General features: G+C 40.6%; 1 protein-coding gene across 2 annotated transcripts in view; it reads left to right on the forward strand.

The window, feature by feature from the left end:
• The first annotated feature begins 4,870 nt into the window (after positions 1-4,870).
• Positions 4,871-24,207, forward strand: part of Med23 (mediator complex subunit 23) — a 43,681-nt gene continuing 24,344 nt past the window's right edge. Inside the window, exons 1-12 of one of the 2 annotated variants that reach the window (XM_050132309.1) lie at positions 4,871-5,027; positions 5,325-5,356; positions 5,510-5,597; positions 8,380-8,504; positions 9,699-9,810; positions 10,955-11,053; positions 12,327-12,428; positions 13,873-13,942; positions 15,568-15,680; positions 18,002-18,097; positions 18,648-18,665; positions 23,696-23,896. In XM_050132309.1, the coding sequence (XP_049988266.1) occupies positions 4,980-5,027; positions 5,325-5,356; positions 5,510-5,597; positions 8,380-8,504; positions 9,699-9,810; positions 10,955-11,053; positions 12,327-12,428; positions 13,873-13,942; positions 15,568-15,680; positions 18,002-18,097; positions 18,648-18,665; positions 23,696-23,896 (1,104 nt within the window). In that variant the 5' untranslated portion in view covers positions 4,871-4,979. The remainder of the gene's footprint in view (positions 5,028-5,324; positions 5,357-5,509; positions 5,598-8,379; positions 8,505-9,698; positions 9,811-10,954; positions 11,054-12,326; positions 12,429-13,872; positions 13,943-15,567; positions 15,681-18,001; positions 18,098-18,647; positions 18,666-23,695; positions 23,897-24,207) is intronic. The other variant, XM_050132311.1, reaches the window with a different exon arrangement.

The raw sequence follows: 24,207 nt of genomic DNA on the forward strand, positions 1-24,207 counted from the left end.
GTTTTGGAGTTGGACTATGGCTCAGTCCCTCTTCAATTCCAAGCCTGTTGATAAGAGATATCTCAGAGTTTCTTAACTCTTAAAATGCAAAGCATGTTGTAAGGTCCTGATTGCAGAAAGATTGTCAAAATATAGACAGCTTTAATGGAGGAATAGACTTACAGAACCACAGTTTCCCGTGGAGACCAGGAAAGCAGAAGGGAGCGCTTGGAGCATGCTTGCCAAATTTATAGGAAAACTTTAGCCTGAGGCAAACACGCCCCCTAAGGGGTGGGACTTATCCCTACAAGTCAGCCCTAAAGCAATGAGCAAGGGAGAGCTGGCCCCTCACCTATTTTTCCTGTGGTGGCATGTAGCATGATTAGTAAAAACCCAGAGACAGATATTGGGGTTCAACCTGAAGATCAGAAAAGCAAAGCAGCCAGCCACTGGCTCTTACTTCTACCTCAAAGCAAAAATGGTGATCCTGACTCCACAAACCCTCAGAATGAGACTGGGTGTGAGACCTGCCTCCTCCCGTGTTATATTCTCTCTAGTGCTGGGATTAAAGGTGTGCGCCACCACTGCCCAGCCGCTGCGGGTAACTAGTGTGGCTTCTGGGATTAAAGGTGTGTGTAACCACCATCCAGCCTGTATGGCTGAGTGGTGTGACTGCTTTTCACTAACCTTCAGGCAACTTTATTTATTAAAATACAAATGAGATATCACTACAGTGGCATAGGCTGGAGAGAGTCCCCTCCCCACCTCCCCCTGCCATCCATCCATGCCGGAGTCAGGTGTGAGAACTGGTCCTGAGGTCACAAGACGGGGGGTGGGGGGAGCTGCCCCTGCTCCCCACCAGCTGCAACACTTGGGACAGCAGGCCCTGTCCCTCACCTGGGTAACACAATAGAGCCAACGTTGTTGGCAGAGGCGTGGCTAAGCCAGCTCCCACGTTGTAATCGTGGGAGAACTGTCCCAATGACTCAACTGTCATGCGGCGGTGTGGGGGTGGGAGAGATGCCTCCCTTTACCGCTTGCCCCTTACCTATTGCAACAGATGAGAGAGCTGACGACTCCCCCTCCCCATGCCCGCTTCTCAGCTGCAGCATTCAGGTACGTGAACCCTGTCCCTGGCCTAGGCAGCACAGCATAGCTGCCCAATGGTCCGAAGTAAACGTGACCCAACCCTGATGCTGTGAGCAAGAGATAGCTCCCCGTGGCGTTATTCATCTGAGACATGGCGGCAGAGGAGAAATGCCCTCCTCTCCACTCCTTGCCCATCAATGCCTGACACAGATGGAGGAGCTGGCCCTGGAGTCCTAAGAGTGGGAGGGCTGTCCCTGCCCCTCACCAGCTGTAGCACACTGCAGAGTTGTCCCTGTACCTCACTTGGGCAACACAATAGAGCTGGCCCTAATGGTGTAGAGGTGGAGAATTGTCCCTGCACTTCACTTGGGCAACACAGTAGAGCTGGCCCTGATGCTGTAAAGGTGGGAGAACCAGTCCTGAGGGCTTGAAGGCAGGAAAGCTGGCCTCACCCCGCATTCATTGCTATAAGAGGCGAATTATCCAGGGCAATGCTGGAGAGCTCCCCCTGGTAGTGAGGACAGGGTGCGGGCAGACCAGCCCTGAACCTGCGCAGACCCAACCAGGTTACGACTTGACTGGCCCCAAAATCCACCACATCTATGATCTACCAGAAAATCTGAAAGAACCTAACCTGCAGACACAGAGCTGCAGGATCTCCATGACACAGGGCAACAACAGGGCATCCAAGAGGAGTTCCAGTGAGGGCCCAGCATTGAAAGTGTAGTAGAAACCAGAGGTCAGGAACCAGACCAATGACTCTCTGCAATAAACACTTGCGAGTGAACGGACAAAGGGGTTTACTGCGGGTCTGCTTGTGTCACACTGCAGCTTCCATGATGAGATTTATTTTTTTTCCTTTTTGTTTCCCTCTAAAATTTTGTTTTATTGAGGGTTGGGGGGTTGCAGGGGTGGAGGGCGGATGCAGGGGCAGAGGACAGATGCAAAGGAATGGGGAAATGAATGGGATCAAGACGCATGATGTAAGACACATAGAATAAATTTTTTAAAAAGGGTTTTTTTTAAAAAGGGTTTTTTTTAAAAAAGAAAGAAAGAAAGAAAATAAACCAGTCCTGACTGCACCTTTGTCTTAGACTTTTAGTATCCAGAATTGTGATCACATAAATTTCTATTGTTTAAACTTCCCAGTCTTTCTTATCACATCCCTAGCAAGCAACATAGTGGTTATAAGTCTTTAGGTTATTCTCCAACAAAAAAAAAGTGAATAGTTCATCTCAGTGTTTAGGAGCCATTGCACAGTAAACAATCATATACAGTGCTTGTATGTGTCCATTACATTTGCTGGGAAACTAAACTTCTGCCTGGCTATACTGGGGATTCACCAGCTTCTTGCCTAGGAGCTCTCAGAGAGTAGCATGTGCTTAGCAGTCTGTACTATTCCATAGGACCTCCCACCACACACACACACACACACACACACACACACACACACAAGACTAAAGGAACTTTAGCAGTCTGTGACTCCAAAGGGTGATTTTTCTCAAGAATTAAAGTTGATCATCTAAAAGACATATGAGATAAAAAGGAAAGCATTTGACAGATTTCCACAGCTATTAACAATAAATTCACAGTAATAAAGTCAGGCATGATGAAGCATGTCTGTAAGCTCAGGATTCAGAAGACTGAGGCAGGAGAATTACTTGGGCTACCATTACTTGAAGCAGAGGAGCTTCAGCTGCCAGCATGATGCTGGGGATGTGTTTCGGTTGGTAGAATACTTGTCCAAGAAGCAGGAAGCAATCCTTAGCACCACATGAACCAGGTATAGCAGCACAAACTCGTAATCTCAGCATTCAGGAGGTGGAGGCAATGTGGTAAGGTTCTTCTCATAATTAAGGGATAGCAATATGGCAAAAGTGATATCTATGAGGATGTTCGTGACTCTGCCATGCCCCTGTAACATAGATCACCCAGTCTGAATGTATGTTACCATGTAAGGGAGACAAAGGTGGGGACTGAAGGTGAAGGGGAACTAGGGTAGCTTATATAAGGCTACACCCCTCTGGGCTAGGGGCTTCATCTTTGAATGTAAATTCTCTGAACTAGTGCTGGCACAAATAAACAGAAAGCCTCAGTGGCGTCCCATCTTCCTGCATGAAAATCCCACAATAAAAGAAAGATCAAATATTCAAGGTCATTATCTGCTACGTAGTGAGTCCATGGTCATCTTAGACTAAAAAAAGTTTCAAATAAAACAAAGCCTCCACGGAAACTTAAGGCAGTCTTTACAACATCCCCAGAAACACCCTCTATTCCCCAACATTGTATTGGAAGTAAGTAATTTATTGAGAGGGCACGCCCCAGCGGTACATATTTGTATAAGGCATCCATGCTTGGAGTAGGAGCTCCCAGTGATAAGTCTGCCCAAGCCACACATGCTGTCCTAAGTAACTATAGTAAACATTGGTTCGCCAAGCTGGGCTTGAATGGAATCCTTTCTTTATTCTGTCAATGCCCTCTTCCAGGGTTTGTAGACATTTATTTATATCTGCCCCAGGAAAAATCATGTGATAACTTATCACTAGCCAAGGAAGATAATTTTAAAAAAATCAATGAGTTTAAATATCAAAGCTAAAACTATAAAGTTTCTGGAAGAAAACATTGGCAAATAGCATCATGGCCTTAGAAAAAGATGAAAACAAGAACAAGAAAAACCTAAAAGTATTCATTGAAATTAATCGACAATGAAATAAACTTTTATAAAATAAGAAAACATCCCAGCATTCAGGTGGTCGAGGCAGGAAGATCGTGAGTTCAATGGCGACCTGAGCTATAGAGTTGATCTCCAGGTTAGCCTACACTATGCTAGACCCTGTCTTGAAAAGCCACGAGGAGAGGAGGAAAGAGGAGGCGAGAGGAAGGGACGTGAGAAAAGAGGAGAGGGGGGAAGAGAGAAAAGGAGGCAAGGCGAGAAACGGGGTGGGAAAGACCAAGTCAGGACAAAGAAAAATGTTGGCTCTATAAAATGAAAAACTTGAATACAGAATCGATTAAAACCACAATTAAGCTGATGGAAAGCTCTCTGAATCAGAGTAGACAGAAATGTAAACAGTCCAATCATAAATACCAAGGATGTGAAAAACTCAAGGTTGTATCAATAAAGTGTGAGTGCTTCCTGGATGTGGGGCAGTGTGGCTAGGTAATTAGCTGCATAGGGTGTGAGAAAAGTTCCAGGGGATGCAAAATGCTGTGTTTAAATCATATACTTAACACCACCACTCTCTTGCAAATTAATAATGTGTTTATTCCTTTGTTTTTTCAACATTCATTGAAAGATGGTGGCATGCCCATGTGCTAGCAGCTGAGGCTATCATAGAGAAGATATGGTCGGTCCATGTGGGCAAGAATAAAGTGGTATTGCCGGGCGGTGGTGGCGCACGCCTTTAATCCCAGCACTCAGGCGGCAGAGGCAGGCGGATTTCTGCGAGTTCGAGGTCAGCCTGGTCTACAAGAGCCAAGACAGGCTCCAAAGCTACAGAGAAACCCTGTCTCGAAAAAAAAAAGCAAAACAAAACAAAAAGAATAAAGTGGTATCAACTGCTTCTGAAGATCAGTCCTCCACAGAGACCACTTGGTTTGGCTGCAAGTGAACTCCAAACGGGACGCAGCTCCAGCTCCAGCCAGGAGGTGGCGCCCTGTAGTCCAAGTCCACCTCAGCGCGCGGAACCATCGAGCAGAGCTACAGATATCCGGTGTGTGTGGGGGGATTGTAACGAGAACGCACCGGGCCCTTCCGAGCTTCCGGGCGGGCTCTGTTTAGTTGCGGACCTCTAAAGGAAGCGACGGAGAGAGCTGGGCTTCCTTCCTGTGGTTCCACCCCTCGGCTCCATTCTTCCAGGAGCTAGGGGTTTACCCGAGCCTCGCCGGGTACCCCGGGAGCCCGGGGCTCGATGGTACCGATGGAGACCCAGCTGCAGAGCATTTTCGAGGAGGTGGTGGTGAGTGCAGCTGTCCGTAACCCCAGGGTGAGGGTGGGAAGGGGCAGGGTCTACGGGTCCCGGTTCTGGGCCTGGCCAGGCTCCTTTCCCGCCCCCTTTGTTTTGACATTGGAATCTCTCCTGGGGTTGGCGGTCGCCGGGCGGCTGTCAGATTCAAAGAAAGCCACGTTAGTTCCCGCGCGTTCCCCATAAAAGTGACTTGTCCTATGTTGCCCTAGAATATTTCTCCAGGGGACACCTTCCACTCTTTCTTTATTATTCAGATCCTTTACTACTTTTTGTTTTGTTTGTTTGCAGAAAACAGAAATTATAGAAGAGGCTTTCCCGGGGTGAGTATATGGCAGGCAGGGTTTTGTAGGGGTTTTTGAGATTTTTCTTTGTAAGATTTTCCTTAGGTTGGTTTGGGGGAGTTACAAGGTCTGCCTTGCTGTCTGTATACCCTTTTAAAACCAGTGGCAAGTAATGTGATTTTTGCTTTTCAGCATGTTTATGGATACCCCCGAGGATGAAAAAACAAAACTAATTAGCTGTTTGGCAGCCTTCCGACAGTTTTGGAATGGGCTTTCTCAGGTGAGACATTTCTTTTGTAACATCCGGTTGCTGACTTTTGGTTCCTTTTTTTGCTTTTTATGTCTACATTGATCTTTTTCGTGAGGTGGTTTAGAAAAGGGAAAAATAAAATGGCCGTCATTTTACATTCATATCTTTACTGGAGAACCTGCATTGAAAGTCAGTGTAATAAGATCGCAGCGGGAGATGTTTTTAAAAAATTTCTCCCATGTTAGATTATATAAGATCATTTCATCCTATCTTGATATCTTTGGTTTCCGTGTGAAAACAGATAATGTTAAACATTTCTTGTAAAAGAAAAATGTCACTATTCAAAAACTTACCTAGTATTTATGAGTGTATCCTCATAAAGACACGGTAATAGAGTCCGTGTTAAAATAGTACATTATCTCCTCATGGTTCACTAAGGATAGGGAAGTGAGCTACTGAGCTCCCTTTGCCTGTGAGCCAGTGATACATTTGCCACTTAAGGGTGGGTCCTAAAGACAGCATGGTTTAATTTTTTTTCAAAAGGTAAGACTTTGATGTAAATCAGAAATATGCAAGGCATCAGAGTGGCACCGAAGGCTAGTCTTCCTTTCCTAGTTTAGCCACAATTCAGGGACACCAATTGGGAGCCAGGAACTATTTATCTACATGACAGCATCTCTCTGCATCATCCTGCTTTTGTCTCCTGAGTTCTGGGGTTGCAATCACTTCTTCACATGTGCTAGACACACACTCATCACCGAGCTGTACCCCCACTCTAGGCATCCCCTCATCTCTGAACTGCACCCCCAGCCTCAGAATTATATGTTATCTCTATAGAATCACCATGCACCATTTGTAGTGATCAGCATTTAGCTCCTTACTTTTCTCCCCCTTAATAGTAAGTTCTGTAAGTAACGTCAGGTAATTTTAAGAGTTTCTTTTCCTTTCTTATGTCTTGTAGCAGTGGGATATATTGTAATATGGCTCTTTACCTTTATTAACTAACCACAAACTTTCAGGTGTTTATTTTATTTTTTTTATTTTTTTAGATAGAGTTTTGCTATGTAGCCCAGGCTAATTTTGAACTTTCAACAGTCCCCTTCCTCTGCTTCCTGGGGTCATGGACCCGGACCACCAGGCTTAGCTAGATGCTTCTCTTAACTTGTCTACTTTAAACAGTGCTATAGTGAATAATATTGTTGATCAGACTTAGAATTAGCTACTGGACGTAATACTGCTAAATCAAAAGATAGGGGTTTTTTTTGTCTTCTTAGTTATGGAGGGGAGATGTATAACACATGTGATATAGTCTTTGTGTAATCCAGACTTGCCTGGAACTAGATGTGTAGTCCAGATTGGCCTTGAACTTGTGGCCTTACTCTATACCTCCTGAGTTCTGGGATATATGCATGCATAATGACTCCCAGCAATATTTGTAGTTTTATGGAAATTACCTAATTATTTCTTATAAGGGTTATCTTGTTTACAATCCAAATACCAACATGTGAGAGTATTTATTCCTTAGATGTATACAATAGAATGGTAATAATTTCTTAACCTTGTGTATCAAGCACTGAGAAATTTTATTTTGAAAAAACTTTACATTTTCTTTTTAATGTTTAGCATCTTTCATGCATTCTTTATTTTTAAATTATTGTTGGGCTTTTTAAAAATATTTTTTTGGTTTTGTTTGTATGTGTATCACAGTACTTGTGTAGAGGACAGAGGACAGCTTACAAGAGTGAGTTATCTCTTGCTAGCATGTGGGTTCTGGGAATCAAACTCAGGAGACTAGCCTTGGCAACAAAGCAGCAAATACCTTTGCCTGGTGAGCATCTCACCAGGTAGTCTTTATTTATTTATTTTTGTTTTTTGTTTTGTTTTTGAGACAGGGTTTCCATGTGTAACAGTCCTAGCTCTCCTGGAACTAGCTTCTGTAGACCAGGCTAGCCTTGAACTCACAGGGATACACCTGCCTCTGCTTCCCGAGTGCTGGGATTAAAGGCATGTGCCACCACCACCTTCTACCAGGTAGTTTTTAAAATGATCCCTTAAGCATTTAGTGAGTTAAGGTGTCCTCAAGAAGTTTATGTATTAAGAGAGAAAGCTAAAAGTAAAATGGGCAATTCTAAGTCACAAGGCTTAGTGGTAGTGTGGAAGAGCAAGGCATCGAGAGCCTTCTGGGATGTCCTGGAAGGCAATGACTGTCAGTATCAAATTACAAAAACCTAGACGTTCAGTTCATGATTGGAATCATGGCATTCATTGAGATTGGATTCATTTCCATTTTGTTGAGGCTGAAGCCCCACCCATATTAGGTTTTTCCTAAATAAAGGAATATCTATATCCCCCTGAAAGATGCTGCTCACAGTAGCTTAAGTGAGTTTTCTATTGGCCGTGAATTTGTTAATATAATCTTAACTACTTTTGGAGGTCTCATGGCAAGAGTTAAATCTATGTAATTGAAAGATTTAAAAATTAATACAACAAATATTAAATTTTATTTATTTATTATTTGGGTACAAAATCTTGCTAGATTCTGGTCAGACTGACATAGAACACTCTATGTAGCCCAGGATGGCCACAGTATGCCTCATCCCCTCAAGTACTAGGTTTACAAACGTATACTCCCATGCCCACAGTTGAATCTGACTTGAATCTTGCTCTTTTAGGAATTATTTTAATTTACTGATGTTCATAGTGAAATATTTCATCTGCAGTACTGATACATTCCTAGGTATGATATTAGCCATTTGTGTTAGTTATAAAATGTAGCTTCAGGCCTAAAATAAAAGCATTTTCTAATTTTTAGGATTCTCATGAACAGTGCATCCAGTGGATTGTTAAGTTCATTCATGGCCAGCACAGCCCCAAAAGAATCTCTTTCCTCTATGACTGCTTAGCAATGGCAGTTGAGACCGGTCTCCTTCCACCCAGGTATGGTTGGTGAGGATGAGCAATGCAAAGACCTTTTGTTGTAAAGAAGCAGAATTGATTTGAGGTTGTTGTACAGAGATAAGGGTACAGAAAGGGGCATGAAGCTCCTAAGTAAGTTAGCTTAAGAGGTAGGTATTTTTGGTCTTAAATTTATTTTGTTTTTGATGTATATGCATCTCTCTTAGTAGTTGCCGTGTATATAGGTGTATGCATGAGGGGGCCAGACGAGGGTGAGCTCTGGGTTGCTGAATCATCTCAACAGCCGTTTTTGTTTAATTTTCATAATGCTTCATCATTACAGTCCGGTGTAGCGAGGGCTGAAAGCCTTTAGAAAGAAGCTTTTCATGCTCATTTGAAGCATGATTAATAAAAACTCAGAGACAGATATTGGGGTTCAACCTGAAGGTCAGAAAAGCAAAGCCACCAGCCACTGGCTCTTACCTTCACCTCAGTCTGAAATGGCAGTCCTGCCTTTAGAATCTCAGAATGAGACTGAGCCTGAGAGCTCTCCTCCCGTCTTATAATCCTCTCCACTTGCACTACCGCCTGGTTTCTCTGGCAAGCTAGTATGGCTACTGGGATTAAAGGTGTGTGTCACTGCTGCCTGGTCTTTACGTCTGGGCAGTGTTGCTGTTTTACTTTTCGGGTCCTCAGGCAAGCTTTATTTATTAAAATACAAATGAAATGCCACTATACTCATTTATCTCCTGAAACATGTATTGGGGCTACCAAAAGTATGCAAAAAGAATATAGTCAAGATGTAGCCTTGCATTCTTGCCATCGCGCTAAACCTGCCCAGGCAACACAGACCATCCCTCTAGCTCTGCGGGGGGTGTGATCAGTGTCGTAGTTCACAGAAACACGTACAAGTGAATATGTGATGTAGTCACCTTGAAAAAATACAATTTGTCACCTCCTGGTAATTGATAAATATTTAACCAAAACCTTTTGATAGATTTTTTTTCCCCCAATGAAAATATAGCATAGTGAATATCATTTAGTTCTACTTAAAGTTTGAGTTGTCTTCCAAGTAGAAGACAAGAAGTGTTATATATCCCTGTAACACTTTAACAGTGTAGTTTTAGAAAGCATGCTTGGCCTGGCCCTTACAGTACCCAGCATCCACAGACCATAGCTGTTAGAAAATTTTTAGGGTTCTCTCTCATACCTGGAATGCTCCTTTTTATCCCCTAGGATGGTTTGTGAATCTTTGATAAACTCTGACAATCTTGAATGGGAAAGAACACAGCTCTGGGCCTTAACGTTTAAGCTGGTTCGGAAAATCATTGGAGGAGTGGATTACAAGGTATCATTTATTTCCTCATTGTAAAAAGTGATTGCTTTAAGACACGATTATTTCTTACAGGATGTATATCTTATTTCATGTAAGAGAAACAAAGTAGAGAGTATTAATGACTTGACTTTTTTGCACCTGTGCTGATTTAAAATGACTCAGTTTACAGTTTTTTTCCTCCCAACATTTGAAAACATACACAGGACTGATATGTTGTTACAGTGAAATGGGATGCCCCAAGGCATAATCCATGTTGGATATTAGAGTCTTTCATTGCTTCGTGAAAGCAGGGGTCTGTGGACCAGGCTCTCTGCCTTGATCTCTCTAGAATCATGTCCTTCCTTACCTGTCTTCAGGATTCTGCTCCTGACCAAAAGCAACAGCACAGTCTCTCGCTAAAGTTCCCAGTACAGTGCAGGAGCTCCACAGCTGTAGCCGCCACTCAACTTCACTCAATCCTGTTGGTTGCTGTCCTTTGTTAAGGAATTGCCACAGCAGAAATTACCTGATAATGACCAGGGGGATAGTTGCTGTTAAATCATAGCCAACTCTAAAATTAATCACAGAAGACGTCTCAGATGATCTTTCTCTTTACTCAAACTGAGTATTGTTACCCTGCTTCCAGAGGGTTTTCACATGCATCTCTGACCACAGCGAAGCTGGGCTTTTTAACCTTTGGAACAGTAGGAGCCCTTCGACTGTTTTGAGGGCCAGAAAAGATTGGCAGAGTATAGAAAGTTCCATTTGTTTTTTTAAGGGATTTTCATTACAAGATGTTATGCAGAATTTTCTCCTATTGTGGAGCATTATTCTTTTTTTCTCAGGGTAGTGTTAGAAGTGTGTTACCTCTGATTTGAAATTTTTTTTGTTTTTTTTGTTTGTTTGTTTGTTTCTTTGTTTTTCGAGACAGGGTTTCTCTGTAGCTTTGGAGCCTGTCCTGGAACTAGCTCTGTAGACCAGGCTGGTCTTGAACTCACAGAGATCCGCCTGCCTCTGCCTCCCGAGTACTGGGATTAAAGGCGTGTGCCGCTGATTTGAAAATTTTAAAGTGTGACCTTGAAGCAGTGTACACTCCTGAAACTTGGCTGTTTAGCCTTACATAGAAGACTTTATACATACTTTTTGTTTTAACCCATGTCGTCTTTTTTCTTATTAGGGTGTTCGAGATCTCCTGAAAGTGATCTTGGAAAAAATCTTGACAATCTCGAATACAGTAAGCTCTGCTGTTGTCCAGCAGCTCCTGGCAGCACGAGAGGTAACTTAAGTTCACACATGCCTGAAATTCATGGGGGAGCCTCCCATGTCTAGGTTTTTTACATGAGTGCTCAGTGGGAAGGAGCACTTGATGTTAAACAAGAGAAATAGAGTTTAGATACCTAGGACTTGTGTAAAAAGCCAGGCATGTGCCCTGTCCCCCATGCCCACAGCCCTGTTGTTGTGGGACAGAGGTATGCAGATCTCAAGAGCTTGCTGGTCAGCCACCCTATCAGAAAACAGCAAGAAGACACCTATACTCATCTCTGGCCTCTGCATGCACGTCATAGGCAGGAACAACTGCACGTGTGCATGTAACTCACACAGTAACGTGCAGTAGTTGTAGAGCATTCTGTTCCCTCTGCGATAATAAAATCAGTTCTGATTTTGATCAAGTGCTCTGCCACACTGAGCTGCATCTTAGCCCAAGTCATTTTTTTAAATTATTTCATTCATTTCAATTTCAGCTATTGTTTCATGGCTACTGTCTTTCAAAAGGAAATTTAAAAATTTTAATTTTTGTTAGCTAGTTGTGATAGGAGTATAGATACTAAAGTATTTTAAACCGTTATAATATAGACAGTGGCCACTTTTATTTTTTGAAACTACTAATAATACTGTAAGATTTTTCTTCTGTTACTGTTAATATCTATGAATATTTAAATCATTTTAAGGTATTACTACCAACAGTACAGTCTATTGTAAATTACCCTTCATTTTTATACATGTTCTAATGGAATTCCTCTGTTAATATTAAATTTTAAAATAATAATTCTGCTTTTTGAGTGTGTGTGTGTACATGTACGTGTGAATACACACATACCTACGGAATGATTAAGTCAAACAGTTTAGCATAGTTTACCTCACAGTCTTTTGTCTTATTTTTTGAGGTGGGGTATTATGTAACTAATTTTCAGCTGAGGTGAGGATAGGCTTGATTCTCCTGTCTCTACTTTCCAAGTGTTGGAATTTCAGACATGCTTCCCTTATATTCTCTTTTCTTGATAAAACATTTAAGATCCACATAACTATTTCAAGTATGTAATATATCCTGACTAACTGGAGCCATGATGTATGACAGACCTCTTGAGTTTACTTTCCAGAAGTGTGTCTTTGTGTCAGCATTTTGCAGGTGTGTGCAGATGCGAGCACTTTACCAACTGAGTTATCTCCCAGCCCTACTTACTCATTTTTAAATCCTTTCTGTTGTTGTATTTAAAGGTCTTAGTGTGTGAGACTAGTCAAGAATAATGTTACCTTTTTATTTCTTTTAGGTTATAGCTTATATCTTGGAACGAAATGCCTGCCTGTTGCCAGCCTATTTTGCAGTCACAGAGATCAGGAAACTCTATCCTGAGGGAAAACTTCCACATTGGGTAAATTTTGCATTGTCTAAAATTTTAAATTCTTATTAAAGTTTTATCAAATCTATATGAATTGTATTGCTTGTATGCATATAATGTACTCGTGTATATGTGTTACACACTCTGCATGTGTATGTGTGTGTATGTGTGTGTGTGTGTTTGTCTTAGTTAAGGTTACTGTTGCTGTGATAAAAAAAACTGTGACCAAAGCAACTTGGGAAGAAAGGATTTGTTTGGCTTATACTTCTTTTTTGCTCTTCATCACTAAAGGAAGCCAGGACAGGGACTCAAAACAGGGCAGGAACCTGGAGCAAGAGCTGATGCAAAAGTCACGGAGGGGTGCTGCTTATTGGCTTGCTTGCCCATGGCTTACTCAGTCTGCTTTCTCATAGAACTCAGGACTGTTGGCCCAGGAATGACCCCACCACTGTACTCTAAGATTTTTCTTCTGTTCCTCTATAATAGCTATGAATATTTAAAGCATTCTTAACGTATTACTACCAACAATACAGTCTGTTGTCAATTACCCTTCATTTTTATACATATTTTAAGGGAATTACTCTGTCAATATTAGATTTTAAAATTGACTATGTGTGTGTGTACATGGGTGTAGGCCACTAACCTAATCTTATGGAAGCATCGTCTCAGTTGGGGTTCCCTTCTCTCACATGACTCCAGCCTGTGTTAAGTTGACATAAGATTAGCCAGTAAAATTTGTATGTCTGTGCACATGCCATACCATGAATGTGGAGTCAGGGCAGCTTTGGGAGTTGATTTTCTCCTTTGTCAGTGGGATCCAGTATTCAAACACAGGTATCAGGTTTACACAGCAATTAATTTCACCTGCTGAACCGTTTCACCCCACAGCCCACTTTAAAAGATAGTAATTTATATAGCAGAGTGCACATAGGGAAAGTAAGGCTGACTCCTTAGAGTGGGAGGGGTTCCAGGGGAAGAAGAGTGCCATATGCACATTTTCAAATGGTTATCCTTGGAGAGTATATATTTTACACTTAATACTTTGTGTGTATGGACCGTGTATGCCATGCATATGGTTAGAGGCCAGAGGCTAACCTGCACAAGTCAGTTTTCTTTCTGTCTGTGTGTGTCCGGGGATTATACTGATGTCATTAGCCTTGGTGTCAAGCATCGTGACTTGTTGAGCCATATCACTGGCCCAATAAGTGTATTTTTAGCATAATATATTTGTTTTATATCTCTATTAACTCATTAAGACAGTTCTTATGTTACGTGCTTAATAATATACACAGCTTCATGACTTAGGGACCTTTGGAGTGACAAATATCTGGAAGAACACACTTTGAGTAATTATTCTGTGCTAGGCTTGTACTAATTTTTAATGTACAATTTTTATTTAATTTTTAAATTCCAATGGATGATCACTCTATGCTGGGTAATCCTGGTCTTATTTTTATATTTATTTGTTTTCTTTTAGTTACTAGGAAACTTAGTATCAGACTTTGTGGACACCTTCAGGCCTACAGCAAGGATAAACTCCATTTGTGGTAAGTACAATTTAAAGTATGCTTAGGGCCGGGTGGTGGTGGCGCACGCCTTTAATCCCAGCACTTCAGGGGGCAGAGGCAGGCGGATCTCTGTGAGTTCGAGGCCAGCCTGGTCTATAAGAGCTAGTTCCAGGACAGGAACCAAAAGCTACTGAGAAACCCTGTCTCGAAAATTCAAAAAAAAAAAAAAGTATGCTTAGTATATTACACAATACCTGATCTTTTGTGACTGTGAGTCTGATGGACAAAGCTGAAAGGCTCGCCACTTTGTAATGTCGAGGAAACCAGTAATGATGATTTTCAAGTGCTTTGAATACGGTAACGACAGAAATCATAGATGGGCGTGACTTTCACATAAGACCATTCTGGAAGTCTTCCCTCTAACTAGGAACACTTTTTATTTGGTATATTTTAGTTAGCTTGCATAACTTTCATTGTATTTTATTTTTGGGTTTTTAAAACAAGGTCTGTGTAACTCAAACTGGCCTCAGACTGTATAACCTTGAGCATCTGATTCTCCTGTGTCCACCTCTCAGTGCTAGGATTACAAAGCTGTGCTGCCACACTTAGTTTACGTGGTCTGGAGATGGGACCCAGGGCTTCGTGCCTGCTGAGCAGTCCCCAGCTGAGCTCCATCTCTCACCCCTGGAAATGCTTCTTAAACTCTAGGCAACTGGGAGTGTCAGCAAGCTTGTTCGCTGTGGCATCGTATTGGGAAACCAGACTCTTCAGTCCATTGTAGTTCACACCTTAGCTCTTCCCTGGATATTTTAGCTATCTACTTTCTTATATTTGGTTTGATTCTCTCATTTGATAATCTTTCAATACTGAAATATTTTCCAAATTATTTCTAAGTTATGATGATAGCCATTTAGCCCTCTAGGAATACGGACCCCCTTTTTTAAAATGATCAGATATTGAGCATTTCTCACAAGTCAGTACAATTTTAGGCACTGGGAATATGAAGATAAACTGCATAAATTCTAGACAGAAAATCCTGAGCTCTAGTTTTTATAACTGATTAGATATTAATATCATTAGCTGACTTACAGAAGTGAACTAGGGCCTAAGAAATACGATGCTGAGTTCATTTCAGATAGGTTGAGCTTGGGTTGTCTGTGGGATAACTAAGTGACGCTCTTGTGTAGGCAGTCAGCATATGCTATATCAAAGTCTTCTGCGGATACCCTGCAAAAGAAAAGAAGAAAGCGTTAACCCTAGAGAAGAGATCTGTGCTATGCATCCATGTATCTGTGCAGGTCCATGTCGTGAATATTGGAAGCTTTGTGTTGTGCCGTTTGTAGCAGCTTTGCTGCCAGACTGCAGAGGCAGCTGTGCGCCATTACAACTTGGCAAAAGCAGATAGCCAGCTATCTTTGGCTCGTGGACTGTTCTTTGCTGACTTCTGTCTTAGACACTTAAACAAAATGCAACAGTTTTGAATTTGGAAACCTTGTACAAATTGATTGTCCAGTCATCAGAAAGAAATTCAGGTAATAAAAATTGTCATTCTTTAGTGTCCTGATAGCACCGAAAGGCATTAAAGCCAGTCCTTGTGAGCATGCATGTTCATTAAATACTGAAGAGGTCAGGTTTACATAGAAAGATTTTTGTGATGTGTACAGGCCGTTGCAGTCTTCTGCCAGTTGTGAACAACTCGGGAGCCATCTGTAATTCTTGGAAACTGGACCCTGCAACTCTTCGCTTTCCTCTGAAAGGCCTTTTGCCATATGATAAGGTATGTATTAATCCCGTGTTGGCTGTCTAAGAGTCACCATCCCATATTGTCATGTGTCCAAAGCCAGATGCCTCTTAATAGTCTGGAAAAGTAACTATTTTAATGAAAGATAGCTTATGGCTTATTATATTTTATGGTGTGTGTTTTGGTTTTGTCTTTGGTTTCCATTTCTTTTGCTAGGGTCTTGATATGTAGCCTTGGCTGGCCTGGAGCTCTGTATAGTAGTCTGGCCTCTAGCTCATGCTGAGATGGCAGCTGTGTTCTGCCACGTCTGACTGTAGGTTTTATGTCATTCTCTTACCCAGATATACTCTGTGGTTTTGGATTTGCCTTAGTGGTGCTTAGATAAACTCTCCATAAGTACAGTTCTTGTATAAGACTCTACATTTAAAAAAAGAAAGAGTCATGATTTGAACTCAGGACCTGCACACACATCACTATTGGTCTTTAGGCACTAGTGCTTAGCTTGAAGAGAGCATTTGAGCTTGAGCACTGCATCCATTCTCTTTGGTTAGATTTCTAAGCAGAAGAATCTTTTCCTTGCGCTGATATTTATGACAAATGCGGCTGTCTGAAGTTATGTTTCTAAGTTTAATACTGATGTAAAGAGGCTGCGTTGTTGTCATCACTGGGGGATTTTCTGTTAAGGAAGAGCAGTCCCCCTTACTGCATTAATAAGCAGTCTTGCAGATTACGCTGGCTCTGTATTCTAGTTGTCCTTAGAACTGTGTCCACAAAACCAGTTGTCACTGCTCATGTCTGTAAGCCCAGAACTATAAGGCTGAGGCAAGAGGAAACTATGAGTTCTGTCCATCTAGGTCTTCATCGTAAGTTCTAAACCAGAGTGACACCTGTCAGCAAAACAAAACCAAGCAAACAAAAAATGACCTGTGTCTACAAACTAGCCCTTATTATAAAAATTTCTCGGTAAAACTTACTGGTTATTCTGTTTTAAAATGGCACAGGGAATCCTGTGTGTGTGTATGTTTGAGATTTGTATCGTATTGTTTTATGTATACGAGTGTTATGCATTGCATGATGTCCATGTGCCACATGAATGGATTGCTGTGGAGGTCATAAGAGGGCATCAAAGCTGGAGTTGTAGGTGGTTGTGAGCTGCACTTTAGGTTCTAGGTGTCAAATCCCGGTCCTGGAAGAATAGCCACCCCTCTTACCAGCCAAGCCATCTCCAGCCTCACAAGGAATCCTTTAAAATGACTTCTTGAAAGGATGTGGATGTCTCTTATCACTTCCACAGATACAGCATTAGTGAAGAAAGGAGCAGCAAGTCAGTGTGGAGCTGGAGTAAACTGAGGGGCGGGATCCATTTAGAAGTAAAAAGGTTGTATTAAGGCAATAACGGTTCTTCAGTTTTCATCACAATTCCACTAGTACATTTTTAAAGCATGTCTTAAAATTCATTCATAAATTGCCCCCATTCATTTCAGAATTCAAATAATACAGTCGAGCAACTGTTATGCAAACAGTGTTTGAAGTAGATTTTGCAGAGACTTTTGAGCGTGAGGGCTCTGCCAGCACAGACAGAAATGAAGAAGACGCGTGTGCTAGAAAACTGACTCTGTATGTGTTTACAAGTACTGATTATTTCAGAACTAGTGTATGTTAAGTGCAGGTCTCTGAAGTGGCACAGGCGTAAACCCACTCCTTTCCTAAAACTGTGTATGTTTAAGTGCTAAGGTTGTTGGGCAGTCTTACTGGAGAAGCAGAGCCCGGCAGCTTATATTGAAGGATGCTGCCACATGATCATTTAGGAAATAGCTGTAAACTCAAAAAATTTTCTGGTTTGGGATGTACTGTCATAGTAGTAGTTGTATAAACTGGATTTAGTTACAAGAAATTGTATGCTTAGATATGTAGAAACTGCTGGAAAATTGTCAGTTTTGCACAGAAGGGAAGCAGAAATCTTAGCAATCCTTCATTGTGTCTGAGGACTGTCTGTCACCAAGGACAAAGTCTATCTAAACTGACACATGAAATTGATGTTTTATTTTAAGAATAGACTCTTGAAATGGGAAACTGTAAATGTTTTGTTTTCAGGAAATAAGAAGTTCTGATGATTCTATCTAGTGTTATCTTGACTTTTAACCCTTAAAGGACCTCGCACAAGGTTTTCGCCCTGGTTTTCAAATGAAAGGTGGGGACACATCACCTGTAAACACTAAATATAATTTTTTCCCTACTAGATTTCGCGTACTGGGAAGGTAACAAGTTCCTTGGGAGATTTTACTCTTAATTCCAAATAATTTGCATTCACATTTGTTAATCTTGAAGCAGTAATTTCTTTTTTATTTCCTTTAAAGGATCTGTTTGAACCACAGACTGCTTTGTTGAGATATGTACTGGAGCAGCCCTATTCCAGGGACATGGTCTGCAATATGCTAGGTTTAAATAAGCAGGTACTGTACTGTGCTGGAAGCCAATCAGATCTGTAGATCTTCACTGTTCTTCTCTATTTTCTTTGCCATAGTTAACCAAACAAAACAGTTAAGAACTCTTCAATGACCTTTTCAGTATTAAACTTACTCAACAATGTTGTCTTCTATCATTTATATATTGCATTAAGAATGTTTAAATTTAAAGGGAGGTATTTTTAAAGTTGGTTTGTTTTGCATTGCTTTTTTTCTATAAGGCCAGTTTCAAGTTACCTTTTGCCAGAGAAACCTACACATGACTTAACCATATTTTTTGACCTTGTTGTTGTTTGGGTGTCTTTTTATAACCCTTGATTTCTTCAGAGTGGCCACCTTGCTGACTTTTTCTTTTTCTTTCTTTTTTTCTTTTTTTGGTGTGTGTTTGTTTGGTTTCAGTGGTTTGACATGTGGGCGGGTTTGTGCTGACTTTGGGTTTCTTGAGGCTGGCCTCATAGTCACTGTTTTGTCTTTTCTTTTTTTCTTCCTTTATTTTTGTTCTGTCCTGTCTTGTCCTGCCCATCCTCCAATGCTCTAGACCTTGAACATTGCTCAGGTATGTTCACAACCTTACTGTTGTATTGTGACTAACGATACGCTGGCCGCTTTGTAGCCACTGATTCATTTAGACAATACGTGTATGGTCGGGGCTTGAAATTGGCGGGACCATGCTGAGACCAAGGCCACTGAAAAACCTTCTTGGGATGTGAGAGTTCTTTTTGGTGGATGGTTTTTGTTTTTATTTTTGGTGTTTTCTTTTTTGATATATATTTTTTGGTTTCTTGTTTTTTAAGAAAGAGACAACACTTGGCACTCAGTAAAGCCTGTTACTTTTTGATGGCATTCTCCCCCACTCCATTTTACTCTTTTCATTTTCAGGCTAAAGTTAGCCTGATGGGATTTTCAGAGTTGGAAAGATTGGTGGTAGACTCTTGTCTTTCCAGATTATTAAGAAAAACAAATAGCATCAACAAAAATACTCTGATGATTTGCCTAAAAACCAAAACAATTTTAAAAAAGAAAGGGAAAAAAAAACATTTTCATAGAAATATGTTGCTTTTAAAAGTTGGAGTGGTGAGCTTTAAACAGGGAAGGCTTTTTTGGAAATATGGGGATTGACTAAGAAATGCCACACTCTTAGGTGACCCCATACCTCTTGACAAACACCCTTCTTTGTCAGTCCTTCTCTTAGAGTGGGCTCCTCAGTTGAAGCTCACCTGTGGCAGGAGAAAACCACTGGCTACATTTGACAAGCCAAACTTTTATGCTCCCAAGTCTGTTCCAGGACTTTGCACCTTTGAGATTTTAAGCAAAATAGTGGTTCCAATTATTTTTGTTAACAATTTTTGAGCCCAGCATATTAAAATAGACCAGCTTTTTGATTTTAAAAAGACGCTCTTGTCTAGGCTCTGTTAAGTAGCGTTGCTGTTTGCAATACTATAGTGAAGGTTGTACCAGTGCTTCCATTGATAAAGCCCTATTTTTACGGACATACGGCTTGGCCATAAAACTTGCTCAGTGTTGAAACTGCATGCCAAACTCACGCCAGTAGTAGTACCTCCTTTATTATTTTCAGTTTTTTTTTTCTTCTAAAAAAATTTACCAAGTTTCCTTGTCTGGAATATCCTTTGTACATGTGAAACTGGAACTCCTTGACCATTGCAGTACCTGACAGTTACCTCCTATAATCTGTCACAGTGACATTTTAAATACACTTTCACTTGAGCTAGAGGTAAGTATTAGCTGACTTTGCAAGAATGCTTCACACTTTGTCTTAAAAATAATTTTGCAGTGAAAGTTAAATCATACTTGACTCATTCTTTTTTTAATTTGGTGGCTAAATGTCATTTGGGCTGCAAGTACATCCCCCCTATATCTTTAGCTATCTGTGGCTTACTCCCCTCCTTTGGGGGAAGGATGCAGCTATCCTCAAGGTAGAAATTGACAAAATAATTCCAAGAAGGGTATTTGTGATCTGATCATTTTAATAAGTTTCAACCTATAAAAAGTTTATGACTAAGACATAGATCCATTAAAAATAAAGTTTATAATGGAAATGCTGCAGAACATTATTAGTTTTGGCCCCACAGTAGAGTAAACATTGTCAAAAATTCACAATTCATGGGTAATGGTTGCCATAGGCAACTCTATAGTGAGTGGATCTACCGATGTAAGATAATATGCCGACATGCCTTGCTATATTATTTTACATATGGAGAGCAGAGTATAAAAGGAGACCATGGAGGATAAAAACATATGAATAAAAGGATCAAATCATCTTAGTGCATCTCTTATCATTACAGAACTATGTACCCTTTGCTGTACTTTCTTTCCTTTCTCTAACAGTGCAATAATTAAAGCTTGAAGACTTTATGACCTGTCCATATTGCATTTTCCAGTAGGAATTAGGTCATGGTTAATCCTAAAATTGATCGCAGACAGGTCATAAATAACCTTGATCCACAGCAAGGTAGAATGTGGAAAAAAGAAAAAATGTTTGTTCTATGTTCACGTCAGAGTTTCTATCGTTTTTCTTACAACTAAGAGCATGAATCATTTACACCTCTTACGCATTTGTATGCTGTGTGTAGGCTCTGGCTACCATCTCTCTGAAATGCCTTTGGGAGCTGTTTACTAACATAGGGATCTGGTTCTGATTGGCAGCTTCCTTGGTAAAAGTAGGGGATTAATAGGCTTGAGACTTACACCTCCCGACTTGTCCTAAATAGACAGCTTTAAAATTGATGTAAATTACTATTTAGCATTAACTTGAACCCTTGTAAGTAAAATTTCTGAAGTGTGTAATGCAAAAGGGAGGTGTTCCGTAAAAAGCATCCCGTACCACTCAGTAGCGAGTCTGAGTGAATGCAGAAAGCAGCTTGGTTTACCAGCCGTCCAAGTAGTGGGAAGGAAGCAGGGCACGCTGCGGATGAGGGGTAAACTAAGGTCTAGTATAGTTTGAACTATTATGTGGAGGAATAATTTTAAAATACAAAATTGGATATTCTCATTGTTAAAAGCAGGTTTAAAATATCTATGCATATAGATGCACTATAAACTAAAAGTTCAACATTTATGCCAGTTTAGTAGCATAAATAAAATATTAAAGTACATTTAAAATGTTCACTTGGTCCACTTTATGAGACAATCTGAAGTATGATGAAGACTTTTTGTTTTAATATAACTATTTTATAGTAGTTGAAAACTAAAGCAAAGTCATTGTGGTGTCATACCTGTAATCCCAGTGCTCAGGAGGCTGAGGCAGGAAGATTTCCTCAAGTTTGAGTTCAGCCTGGACTTCATAGTGAGTACCAGGTCAGCCAGAGCTATATAGCAAAATCTTGAGTGTAAAACATACACACACACATGAGAAAACAAAACAAAACATAAAACTAAACCTATTTATTTATACTTTGTTTTTTTTCACATAGGATCTTGCGTAGGTACCCTAGGCTGACCTGGAACATTGCATACTACAGGCTGTCTTGTCAGCATCCACACGGCCCCGCTCTTGTCAGCTCTACCAGTCTGCCTCCTGACGCAAAGGTTACTTAAAAGTAGACGTATAGGTCACTCTATATATCTCAGGCCTTTCTTCTTTTGATTCTGTCAATTGGCAAATAAAACAATGTGCTTAATCCCACCTTTAAGTTTAGTTTAAAAAAAGTACCTGCCTTTATCCAGAATAATCCATCCAGTACATATTCTACTCCCATGAGATACCAAGGTCTGAGGTGGCAGAGAGATTCTGATTGATTCTTAACTGAGAAATTGGGGTGAAAACAAGAGACGTGGCATGTGCTGAAAGAACATCAGCTTGAACTGTGAATTTCCCAGTTGCTTTGATTTTGTTAAAATGCTAATATTTTTGGTATTCTTTAAACCCTTAACTTTGTGGCCATCAAAACTTGCCTGAAAATTTGTAGGTAAACATCCAGTCTTTAAAAAAACAAATATCTAAACATCCAACCTTTAAAAAAACAAATATCTAATTCAAGAAAGGGAAACTCCAAAGTGGCTCAGGTGCTAAACACCAATTTTATTTAGTCTGTTCTTTTTTCCTGAAGTAGACTGATGGAAGACCACCATGGATGGAGGAGTAGTTGACAAATTGGCTAGTCTCCAAAGTAGGAGCAAATTCTCATCACTAGTAAAAAAAGAAAAATTCCTACTGGAAATCCTGGCTTTCCTTCTTTCCACAAATTTTTCTGACTCTTGTTTACTTTGGATGATCTCGCTCTAAATTCGTGTTGTCGGAGCCATTCTTAGGTTGTTGGTGGTTGGCAGAACTAGTGAATTTCAAGCCCTGTACACAGTAGTTGCATGCTGACTTGAGAACTAGTCTTTAGTGTTGTCTGTTGCACTCTGCTCTGCTTCATACTGATGACTACATCTGGAGGAGAAGTCCCAGAGTCTCAACTGGTGGTGTTACTATTGCTCTTCGTAACCTGTAACGTGGTTGACCTGTGATCATGGCCTTGTGTTTGGGGGAAATAGAATATGAACCAACCATTGATGCTTACCGTTTTGGGTAGATGTTTGTTTTATTTGCATGCATCGAGAAAGTGCAGCCATATTGGAGCTTTACAATGTGGAGCTGGCAAAGCATGCAAGGAGGGGATGCAGTGCATTGTTTGGTTTCTTTCCAGATTTGTCCCCATTTTGCATTTTTCTATAAATTCAAGAAATATCCCTTTTTCATGGCAAAAGACATCGATAATTACATCTAAAGTATAGGAAAAATCGTCTATATTTTAGTAATTGTGTTCATTAGAAAGGCTTCCAACTGCCTGCTACTACATAATACAACATTTATAAAGAAAAAAATGAAGTTGCTTTTAAAATATAGCTTAATTCTTCTGTTAAAAGTACATTTTAAATCGCTTTTAAAACACAAATCTTTTTGCCTCTAGAAAGGGAAGTTGCATTTTCATTGTTAGTGTTTAAATCAGCTCTTTTTCTTGTTTTAGACATTAAAATGATCTAATTTAAAATTAAAGCTGCATTGTGTTTGGCCTTCAGAGAAGGGAAGAACAGAGGTTAGCTCAGAGATCAGTTTCTTTTTGGTTATGGAAGAGGTTTTGATTTCAGTATCAGGATTATTGCTACACATTGAAGAACAGACATTCTGGTAGCTGATTTACCCCCGTTAGTGATGGAACTGTAAGCTTGGACTTGTTACTTTAACAAAGTTACTTTTTACTTTGTTTTTTTCTAAATAGTTAATCTCTGGAAATTCGTTTTTCGATTTAGATTGCAAAAATGAGTGTCTCCCTATCATGTCCACTTTAGTCTATTATCTTTACAAAGTAGTAAATCGCTTTGATTGCCTTTTGTCAGATGGAAATAATTCTGCATTCAAAATCAAAATTAATTAGAAGCAGGAGAAATGAAAAATACTTTTCATGAAACTCATCCTGTATAGTAATATGACACGATGCAGCTTTAATTGACTAGATCTAACCTTAACTTCAACTCCATTCCATGCTTCTCGGCCCTCTTGTTACAATTAATGCCCATTAACTGGTGACTTCGGAAACTAACCAGGAGGCTTTTGGAATACTGTATTTAATCTCTGCCCTACAGCACAAGCAGCGCTGCCCTGTGCTGGAGGACCAGTTGGTGGACCTGGTGGTGTATGCCATGGAGAGGTCTGAGACCGAGGAGAAGTTTGACGATGGGGGAACAAGCCAGCTCCTGTGGCAGCATCTCTCCAGTCAGCTCATTTTCTTTGTGCTTTTCCAGTTTGCCAGTTTTCCACATATGGTCCTTTCTCTCCATCAGAAGGTACGTACCACAGCGCACTTGGCTCAGAGCCACTTTACCTGCTGATTGGTATGGCTTAGACTGCTTTCAGCGCTGCCAGTGATACTGGCTTCAGAGGGGACAGCAGTCGGGGCCTGAGTCCATCAATCAATCAATCTCTCTCTCTTTCTTTCGTCTCACATGTTGCCTGACTGGTCTGGAACTCAAAGAAATCCACCTACCTCTGACTCCCAAGTGCTGGGATAAAAGGCTTGTCTGGTTTCCTTTTGGAAGTTTTATAGTTTCTTTCTAACTATAAAAACTGATTTGTCATTCATTCTACATAGTCGAAA

Source organism: Alexandromys fortis, unplaced genomic scaffold, assembly GCF_014885135.2.
Source record: "Alexandromys fortis isolate MF-2015 unplaced genomic scaffold, M_Fortis_MF-2015_v1.1 scaffold_421, whole genome shotgun sequence".
Classification (NCBI taxonomy): Eukaryota; Metazoa; Chordata; class Mammalia; order Rodentia; family Cricetidae; genus Alexandromys; species Alexandromys fortis.